Source organism: Pelobates fuscus, chromosome 4 (assembly GCF_036172605.1).
Source record: "Pelobates fuscus isolate aPelFus1 chromosome 4, aPelFus1.pri, whole genome shotgun sequence".
In the NCBI taxonomy this organism is placed as follows: Eukaryota; Metazoa; Chordata; class Amphibia; order Anura; family Pelobatidae; genus Pelobates; species Pelobates fuscus.
The window spans coordinates 54665369-54676271 of NC_086320.1; the positions used below are offsets into that span (position 1 = coordinate 54665369).

A 10903-nucleotide genomic window follows, 5' to 3' on the forward strand; every position below is an offset into this window, starting at 1 on the left:
TTTAGAACTAGCCCACTTATATTAACTTTTCTATATCCTGTTTCTAGTATTTCATTTTTTAACCTTCATAATTGTACAACCGTAAATCCAATAAAATAGTCGACTTTTATGACAAATTGCTAGATTATTTCAAGTAGTAATGTTAATCTTATCAAATCGAATACCTCTTTTATTTGTATGTCCTAAAGTAAGGTTTAATTTTTTTTCTTGTTGAAGGCATTTGCAAGTAAAATCACCGGTATGTTGCTTGAATTATCTCCTGCGCAACTGCTATTGCTACTTGCCAGTGAAGACTCTCTGCGGGCCAGGGTCGATGAGGCCATGGAACTAATCATTGCACATGGAAGGTAAGCCAGGAGTCCATATCTCTTTGACTTGATCTCTGAATTAAAGTGCTGAACACGTACTTATGGACAAACCTTTTTAAAATATACATAAATGAATACTGGGCAAAACAAACAATACTACTGAAATGCACATTTGTCACATTAAATTAGCATAGTAATATGAATTCAATCTAAAACTTTAGTCATTTGTGGTGGTCTACATGTAAATTGGTGTATTATGAAATATAGTAACAAACAGAACAGCTGTCAAACAGTTGACCCAAAGATACGGTTAAAAAAAAGGTGAAAATCTATTACTGGATATGTCACTTTTTGAATAGTAGAAGCACATGCCTTGGTGCTGCTATATATATATATATATATATATATATTTCCATACAATTCCTGCCAACATTGTATGCCCACTCATTTATTAGTTGTTTTTTGATCCTGCTTAAGAATGCAAAATGTTTAGTGGCTGATATCACTGCATGTATTCATGAATTTTTAAATTTTTTTTATCTGCCAAAGCATGTGATTTCCTTTAGTCATAATGAGATGGGAATTCTTCCTATGGAAAGCTAGTCTTCTTACTAACATGAGAATTTAGAACATGTTTATACCAAAGTCAATGTTTCTTCTCCTTTCCATCTACACTGACCAATACATTTATTTTGTTTTCTCCTCTGTTACTCACAGGGAAAATGGAGCCGACAGCATCCTTGATCTTGGTTTGTTAGATTCATCTGATAAGGTCCAGGTAAGTCAACCCTGCTATAGCCAACAGCCGTACTAATTACTCTGTTTCCTCTCTATTATAACGTTTACAGGGTTGCTTTATGGTCCTCTTGCCTATTATTAAAATGGCGCACATTTGTTGTGGTATTAAAGAATTCATAGTGAAATAAATGTGGTGAGCACTCTTATCCTACTGTATCATCTATGATGGTACACAATGACCTTTTATCTGCAGTCTAGAAAATAGGCTGACACATGCCGTGCGGTTTCCACAATCAAACGAAGACCAGGTATAATTAGTAAATCAAACCTGTTCCATTACTGCAATAAAGGGACACTGGAGGTGTGCTGGACTATTTTCTTTAACACCTTTATACTAAACAGGACTTACCATAGTGTGAATCAAATGCATTTGTTTTAGAAAAGTAGTGCCTCTTTATGATCAAATTTCTATGGCTTACATACACTAAACAAAATTATAAATGCAACCCTTTTGTTTTTGCCCCCATTTTTCATGAGCTGAACTATGAGATCTAAGACTTATTCTATGTAAACAAAAGGCCTATTTCTCTCAAATATTCACAAATCTGTGTTAGTGAGAACTTCTCCTTTGCCGAGATCCATCCACCTCACAGGTGTGACATATCAAGATGCTAATTAGACAGAATGGTTATTGCACAGGTGTGCTTTAGGCTGGCCACAATAAAAGGCCACTCTAAAATGTGCAGTTTTATCACACAGCACAATACCACAGATGTCGCAAGTTTTGAGGGATTGGCATGCTGGCTGCAGGAATGTCCACCAGAGCTATTGGATGTTCCTTTCTCTACCATAAGCAGTCTTCAAAGGCATTTGAGAGAATTTGGCAGCACATCCAACCGGCCTCACAACTGCAGACCACTTGTAACCACACCAGCCCAGGACCTCCACATCCAGCATCTTCCCCTCCAAAAAGTCTGAGACCAGCCACCCGGACAGCTGCTGCACCAATCAGTTTGCATAACCAAAGAATTTCTGCACAAACTGTCAGAAACCGTCTGAGGGAAGCTCATCTGCATGCTCGTTGTCCTCATCGGGGTCTCGACCTGACTGCAGTTCGTTGTCATAACCGACTTGAATGGGCAATTGCTCACATTCAATGACGTTTGGATCTTTGGAGAGGCGTTCTCTTCACGGATAAATCCTGGTTTTCACTGTACAGGGCAGATGGCAGACAGCGTGTATGGCGTTGTGTGGGTGAGCGGTTTACTGATATCAATGTTGTCGATAGAGTGGCCCATGGTGGGATTATGGTATGGGCAGGTGTATGTTATGGACCACGAACACAGGTGCATATTATTGATGGCATTTTGAATGCAGAGATTCCGTGACAAGTTCCTGAGGCCCATTGTTGTGCCATTCATCCTCTACCATCACCTCATGTTGCAGCATGATAATGCATGGCCCCATGTTGCAAGGATCTGTGCACAATTCATGAAAGCTGAAAACCTCCCAGTTCTTGCATGGCCAGCATACTCACCCAACGTCACCCATTGAGCATGTTTGGGATGCTCTGGATCGGCGTATACGACAGCATGTTCCAAGTCCTGCCAATATCCAGCAACTTCACACAGCCATTGAAGAGGAGTGGACCAACATTCCACAGGCCACAATCAACAACCTAATCAACTCTATGTGAAGGAGATGTGTTGCACTGCGTGAAGCAAATGGTGGTCACACCAGATACTGTCTGGTTATTGGACCGCCCTGGACCTCCTCCAGTACAGTATAACTGCACATTTTAGAGTGCCCTTTTATTGTGGCCAGCCTAAGGCACTCCTGTGCAATAATCATGCTGTCTAATCAGCATCTTGATGTGCCATACCTGTAAAGTGGATGAATTATCTTGGCAAAGAAGTAGTGCTCACTTACAGATTTGTGAACAATATTTGAGAGAAATAGACCTTTTGTTTAAATAGAAAGTCTTAGATCTTTGAGTTCAGCTCATGAAAAATTAAGGCAAAAAAAAGTGTTGCGTTTATAATTTTGTTCAGTGTAGTTACATGGCTGAAAAGAGACTTGCGTCCATCAAGTTCAGCCTTCCTCACATGTTTTTGCTGTTTGATCCAAAAGAAGGCAAAAAAACAAGTCTGAAGCGCTACAAATTTTGCAACAAACAAGGAAAAAAATTCCTCCTTGACCCCAAAATGTCAGTCTGATATCTCCTTGGATCAAGAAGCTATTACCCCACTAATTGGAAATTATATCCCTGCATGTTATGTTTTTGCAAGTATTTATCCAATTGTGGTTTAAACATCTGTATGGACTCTGATAAAATTTTAAAAATAATTTTGCCAGAATTAAGAACAAACTTATTGTGCTTGTAGCATTCTTAGGTGGCACCGTTGGTTAATAGTCAATTAGCATTATTTTCATTGTCAACTTGCTCTCCTTTTGTGAGTACGGTGTTTGTTTTTGTTTGGTTTGCAATATGCATATTCATGCCAGGTGTGGAATTTTTTGAAATATCTACTTGTCCTGACACACACAATATTTTCAGATTAGGACCCCTGAGTAGAGCTCTGGACATAGACAGGTTTTAGTTTAGAGTTTATTGAATAATTTCTCATCCTTTGCTTCCCATAATGTGTGTTGTCCACGCCTGCGCAGTTTCTCAATTGTTGGGATGAAGTGATCTGTCATCACTTCTGGCTGCCGCGCAGGAGAATTTCCCTGCAATTATCTTCCTTCATCTAGATTCCCAACACCGGCAGGATCTACATACAAAAAACTGCTTTATCAGACTAAATTTGTTTAGAGGCATGATCTACATAGTCACCATAAGTATCACTATCACTAATCAATTCCCTGCCATCTAGGAGTTTAACCCCTTAAGGACACATGACATGTGTGACATGTCATGATTCCCTTTTATTCCAGAAGTTTGGTCCTTAAGGGGTTAATCACTTTTGTTTCTGTCCCTGCAGTCTTAGTCTCAGACAGTGGAGGACTGGCTGAGACAGCCTGCATGAAATACAAATGGCTTATTTTTTCAGTCAGATGTTAACTTGCTTTAGAAGTTTTTATCTCCTCCTCTGTAAATTTAACTTTTCTTACACAGGATGTCCCTGCAAGGTCAAGCAATCTATTAATAATGCAGGAGCTAATACATTTTACATTAATCAGACTGTGCAATGAAAGAAGTATAAACATTAGATCTGTTTAGGAATGTAGTGGTTTTGGTGCCTGTGGTCTCTTTAATTACACATTGAAAGTGTGATGTATTTTGAAGTTTGCAATGTTTCTTTGCAGGAAAACCGGAAACGTCATGGCTCTAGCCGCAGTGTTGTAGATATGGAACTGACGGATACAGATGATGGTGATGATAATGCTCCCCTTTTTTACCAGCCTGGTAAAAGAGGTTTCTACACCCCTAGACCTGGGAAAAACACAGAGGCCAGGTTAAACTGTTTCCGAAATATTGGCAGGTATGTTTGACTTTGTAATTGATGCATAATTAGTCCTATAATTCATACAAGAGATTGTGCATGCTCTGCACATGGCATTTGCATATTTTATTTTTTGTTATCTTCCGCAGGATTCTTGGTTTATGTTTACTACAAAACGAACTGTGCCCTATTACATTAAGTAGACAAGTTATTAAAGTCCTTCTTGGAAGAAAGGTAAAGAGACAAATCCTAAATATTAACTGCTCTGCTAAAATGTTCTCACACAAAGTTACTAGGCAGTATATTTTGTGAGTGACATTGGTGTTTTTAGTGAGAATGATTGTGTTCTATTTTTTTCTTTCAAGGTGAACTGGCACGACTTTGCATTTTTTGACCATGTGATGTATGAGAGTTTGCGACAGCTTATCCTTGCTTCACAAAGTGCAGACGCAGATGCAGTATTTGCATCAATGGATCTAGCATTTGCCATAGACTTGTGCAAAGAGGAGAGCGGAGGACAGGTTGGTTTCAGAATTAATAAATATTATAAAATTTAAAGCAGGCACTTGGGTTATTTTTCAAATTGGAATGTTCACCTGTAAAACAGTGGATGGCAAGTTAACTATTATAAAAAAAAAGTAGCAATCTGTAAATTATGCAGTCTAAACTCACAGCACATAGAGAACACATTACATTCTCTGTTCTTGTGGCTAGTTGGCTACACACTGTACCTTATGCATTCCCAGGCTTCATTTTTAGCAATATCTTTGGGGACTGTAAACAATTGCGTTTTGGATTCCTGACCATGAACATGTAACCCTCAGTTAATCAGCTTGCCAAATGATACTCTCTGTATTGCCATTGAGCATACTGCTTCATTTCTGGTTAACAGTCAGATGTTTTATTGTTGATTCCCTTTTACAATCCTAAAATTAAAGATATGTCCTCAGAACAAATTGTCATAATTCTGACCCCAATTTAATGCCGTTTTGTAATTATCCTTTTCCTCTATTGCTATGAATGTGGGAATTTCATTTAGCAAGATTTTAATTAACAAATCTTTATTTTACCAGGTTGAACTTATTCCCAATGGTGTAAATATCCCAGTTACCCCTCAGAATGTATATGAGTATGTAAGGAAGTATGCTGAACACAGAATGCTTGCGGTTGCAGAACAACCTCTTCATGTGAGTACCTCCAACTTCATAGGAAAACAGGATCTTGCATACATTTGTTAAAGCGGTCTACTCAATATACACCTTCCTTGTGTCTTCCAAAATTGTAAACCCCTGTTTGCTGGCTGCTAGATATCATTTAAAATAAATACGGTCATGCTCCATTTGATAATGTCTGGAGGATAATTCTGTCAAAACATTATATACATTTTTATTACATTCCTCCCCCCCCCCCCCCTCTCTTTTGAAGGCAATGAGAAAAGGTCTGCTAGACGTACTCCCAAAGAACGCCCTAGAAGATTTAACTGCAGAGGATTTTCGGTTATTGGTCAATGGATGTGGGGAAGTTAATGTCCAGATGCTTATCAGTTTTACATCTTTCAATGACGAGTCAGGTATAAGAAACACCATTTCAGTTGTTACATAATGTTGGTTTACCTGCTCGGAGTATATTTAATTTATTTTTTTTTACAAATATTTTCTTTTTGTATGTTTCACACAGGAGAGAATGCAGAGAAACTATTACAGTTCAAGCGTTGGTTCTGGTCTATAGTGGAAAAAATGAGTATGACAGAGCGACAAGATTTGGTATGAAACCATACCCCAAATATTGTTTGGTGCATTTAAACAAAAAAAAGACTAGTTACTGCATTAAAAAAACCCTCAAATTATTGCTTCGGTCTATATTGACATGGGATATTGGTTATGCAGACTTGCTTCTATAACGTTAAAAAAATGGTAATAAAAATATATAGCAAATATATTTGCTTTGAGAACAGTTTCACTTAAATCAATCTAGGTAACATTTCCGCCTTGTTAAAGGAACACTCTTAAAGGGATAGGCACCCAGACCAATTCAGCTCATTGACGTAGTTTGGGTGCATTGTCCTTGTTCCCTGTATACCTGACATACAGTAACTTGAGGTGGTTTATTTATTACTGCACACATTGTTTAGGGATGAAATGGTTCTTCTTGGCAAAATCCCAACACTCTATGTGGATGTCAAATCATGTTTTTGAAACCAGAATCTAAAGTAAGAAATCACAAATGTACATAAATATTTGAACCGTATATATATGAAATAAGACAAATTCCTGAAGTTTATGGCAAATCATGATTATCTGTAACACCTTGCTTCTCACCTCATTAGGTTTATTTTTGGACATCAAGCCCATCGTTGCCTGCAAGTGAGGAGGGATTTCAGCCTATGCCATCAATTACCATCCGACCTCCCGATGACCAACACCTTCCCACAGCAAACACATGCATCTCTCGCCTCTACGTCCCTCTTTACTCCTCTAAACAGATTCTCAAACAGAAGTTGTTACTTGCTGTAAAGACCAAGAATTTTGGTTTTGTGTAGATTAAAGTGTGCTGCCGTGTAAGATTCCTAATAATCCTAGCAATTTTTTTTTTTTTTTGTAAATCTTTTTCCATTTGTCTATAAAAGTTTATTAAAGCCTATACTGTCACTCCCCCTGGTGGTACATCAAGGACTATCATTTTGGCGTTCAATGTTACGGACGCATCTAGCACCAGAGGGATTAATAGACATTCCTATGCTAAACTTTGCAAACTAATAACCCGTGATAATCCTAGCACATTTTGGCTATGTACGGTTCGGCTAGGTGCCCTCTCTGGAATTGACAGCAGGACATTATAAAATACACTGTGATAGTTTTTATTCAAAGGTGGGATAAGGTTACAATGTTTGAAAATTCACTGCTGCCTTTTGTGCAAAATGCTTAATTGCAGATTCTTGTATAGAGGGAGCAAGGAATTTCAAAATAAAAAGTGTTTTTTGTCCCTCTTCATTTTTTCCCTTTTATTTTATTTGTGGAAAGGGATGGGCATTTTTTTTTCTCCCCACTCCATGCTACTTAATTCTAGTTTGGCTACAGTGTGTACATGATGTATAATAAACTTGTAAAATTGATATTCTGAAGAAATATGGAAGTTATGTTTTGCTATTCTGTTTTGTTGTGTCTTAATCTACAAATTGCTGTAACCACAGTGATTTCTTTCCCCTGCACCTTTTTCTTGGACTGAAACAACCTATGGGGGAAAAAATAAAAATAGGATTGAGATTTGCATGTCAAAAGTAAATGTATATAACTCTGCATTTAAATGCATTGAAACATATTTTGCTTCCTTTGTTAACGATTTTATTTAGTTTTTGTCATTGAGCATTTGGAGGGATTACAATTTACAGCAGATCTCTATTACTGTTTTTACTTTAAATGGACACTTTTTTTTAGTAAAAAAACAAAACTAAGAAAACTGCAAATGTAAAATCGGTGTTTTGCGTGATTTGTGAATCTCTTCAGTATGGTATTTTAAAGATCAAATCAAGATTTAATACATTGATTTGTGAGCTTTTTTAAATAGCAGAAATTATAATTTTAAGGGTTTTTGGAGTTGTTAGATTTCACATTGAGGGTACATTCAAACCTCTTGAAATATTTATTGCAACATATTCAGTTTCTGGTCACAAGTTAAGAGGGGGAACTCCTCCAGGATGTAGTTGATACTTTTTATTTTATTTTTTATTATTATTCATTATATAGGCATTTCTATTATTAAATGCAAAAATAACCTATAATACAGGTTTGCATTCCTAAAGTTTTTTTTTTCCCCCTTCTAGTAACTATTTTGAGATGAGCGGTAGGCAACATTTGGCACTCCAGATGTTGTGGACTACATCTCCCCTTTTTGCCAGTGTTATGGCTGCAAGAGCAATAGGAGAGATGTTGTCCACAACCTCTGAAGTTTCCTAACCTCCTGTTTTAGATAAAGGGTTTCATTTAACTTATTTTCCCTTACCGATCTCCATGTGGTCAACCCGCCTCCTCTGGCTGAAATTGTGAATACCAGTCTCAGCTGATCCAGTTCTTCCCCGTAGAATAGCATTGGGAAGCCAGCAAATCGCTGCATTGTGCTAATCAGCATCTTTACGGGGAGCGTTCAGCATATCCATGCAGTGTATGGGAAATATTGGACATTCGTCCTTCAATCTTTGCAAGCCCGAACCCAGAAAGTACCTTGTAGTGCAGGCGTAGGCAACCTTTGACACTCCACCTGTTAAATACATCTCCTATAATGCTGTTCTAGGGGCAGTTGCACTGACAGCAGCTGTAGGCGGTGTTGGGCAGCACTTTAACACGGCTTATTCTCAGAAAAGACGTGGTGTACACTCCCCAGACTACAGGGATAGGCTCAGTGCCCTAAAGCAGTTCCATTAAGATATACTGGTTCTTAGTTTCTCTTTAAAATCTTGCATTAGATGCAAGATTCCATGTACAGCTTCTGCAATGCGCTCTTGCCAAACCAAAGTAGTGGTTTAGCTCCCTGTTACAATTTGGAGTGTATAGGGTAAAAAGTGCTTTATGCTCAAAGAAAGTTATTAAACTTGAATCAGTGTGTGAATTTCTTTATTTTAACAACGGGCTGGCTCACATCTGAAAAGAATAGTAGGTAAGGTAACATTCTGAAATATCCTTTCGTTTTTTTAGCATTTGTGTAGCTCTTAACCTCTGGGGCCTAACCATAAATTACTTTAGCGGTCTCATTTTATTGATCAGGCAGGTAACTGCCCACTAACAATTGGTTACTGAAGCAGCTCTTTTTCCTGTACAGTGGAAGATGGTAAAGTTTTGCATGACTAATTTTAAAAGTGACATTGGGTTACTGTGCTCACTAAAATTACAAATTACAAGTATTGTCTTGTCCAATTCCAAAGCTGCTTTGACAATCCTATTTGAAAAACTCATGAAATCGCAAACATGAACTCACAATGTCAAAAGGTTGTATGCCTGCTAATACACAATCTGTTTCATACCCTGGCACCTACAAAGTCATTCAAGTGACCAATATCTACTTAGCTATTTAATACAAGCATTCACCCATTAACATACTTAAAAACTCTATCCATACACATTCACCTGGCAATCCTGTTACCTCAGTCACCCAGTAACTTCCTTCCAGCTAATGTTATATACACTCATCACATTCCAAGTCCAATACACAGATAAAACGTGTGACAAAGGGAATCAGGATGTGGCTAATTACCTACACCCACCTGAGATGCATTATGGTGTTACCGTTACTGCGCCCCTTATATAGGCAAGTGGCATGTGAATTCCCCTGTATTTTTGGTATTTATATAGCACCAACTTATTCAACAGTGATTTACAATATAATAAGGGAAATATAACAGACGTGACCATTACAAAATGTTACAGGAACTGTAGGTTGATGAGAACTTTGATCAAATTAGCTTATAGTCTAGAGCTGCCCTTGAGTAATGTGCAAGAGTTTCAAAAGCAAAGTGCTGCTTATTAAAGGACCACTATAGGCACCCAGACCACTTCAGCTCAATGAAGTGGTCTGGGGGCCAGGTCCCTCTAGTTTTAACCCTGCAGCTGAAAACATAGCCGTTTCAGAGAAACGGCTATGTTTACACTGCAGGGTTAATCCAGCCCCTAGTGGCTGCGTCACTGACAGCCACTAGAGGACGCTTCCGCGATTCTCACTGTGAAAATCAGCGAGAAGAGGCGGACGTCCATAGGAAAGCATTGAGTAATTCTTTCCTATGGGAGTTTTTAATGCACATGCGGCTCTGGTCGCGCATGTGCATTCGGCTCCACTCTGGAGACCACGTCAGAGGGGGAGGAGAGGTCACTAGTGCAGAGGGAGCAAGATGCTGGATAAGGGTAAGTGGCTGCAGGGGTTTTAACCCCTTCAGCTCAGCGGAGGGGGGAGAGAGCGGCTTTAGAGCACCGTGGAGAGCCAAATTTCTGACTTTAGCTATTGATAATGTGGGTGTTTGTGCTCAACAACAGGCATTTGGTGCCATTTATTTTATTTTTCCCCACCCACCCCTCTTTTTTCTGCAATTACATTCCAATATGCATGAATAATTTCAGCCCAATTTATTTTTTGTCCTGCTCCTGAACAGAAATATCACCAAGAAAGTCAGTCAGGCACAGTTTTAAATGGAACACGTAATCACATAATATGCATCCCTATGTGTTAAATACGTTAAGACGCAAAACCATGCAAACTCTAGATACAACTAGGAGATGCTACCTGGTTAGGTACGAAGATATCAGGCACAGTAGTAACACATATATGGATCACTGCACAAATAAGCTAGTAAAACAAATTAAACTCCTTAACAAAAACATACACTAAGGAATAAACAAATGCCTTTATATTTATGGGAAAATTGTTATC

General features: G+C 38.3%; 1 protein-coding gene across 7 annotated transcripts in view; it reads left to right on the forward strand.

Moving 5' to 3' along the window:
* UBR5 (ubiquitin protein ligase E3 component n-recognin 5) overlaps nucleotides 1-7604 on the forward strand; it is a 79153-nt gene extending 71549 nt beyond the window's left edge. For all 7 annotated transcript variants that reach the window (XM_063451184.1, XM_063451189.1, XM_063451190.1 and 4 more), the window contains 9 exons: nucleotides 217-347; nucleotides 1026-1086; nucleotides 4356-4531; nucleotides 4642-4726; nucleotides 4858-5013; nucleotides 5566-5679; nucleotides 5918-6062; nucleotides 6170-6255; nucleotides 6819-7604. In XM_063451184.1, the coding sequence (XP_063307254.1) occupies nucleotides 217-347; nucleotides 1026-1086; nucleotides 4356-4531; nucleotides 4642-4726; nucleotides 4858-5013; nucleotides 5566-5679; nucleotides 5918-6062; nucleotides 6170-6255; nucleotides 6819-7031 (1167 nt within the window). In that variant the 3' untranslated portion in view covers nucleotides 7032-7604. The remainder of the gene's footprint in view (nucleotides 1-216; nucleotides 348-1025; nucleotides 1087-4355; nucleotides 4532-4641; nucleotides 4727-4857; nucleotides 5014-5565; nucleotides 5680-5917; nucleotides 6063-6169; nucleotides 6256-6818) is intronic.
* Nucleotides 7605-10903: the final 3299 nt, after the last annotated feature.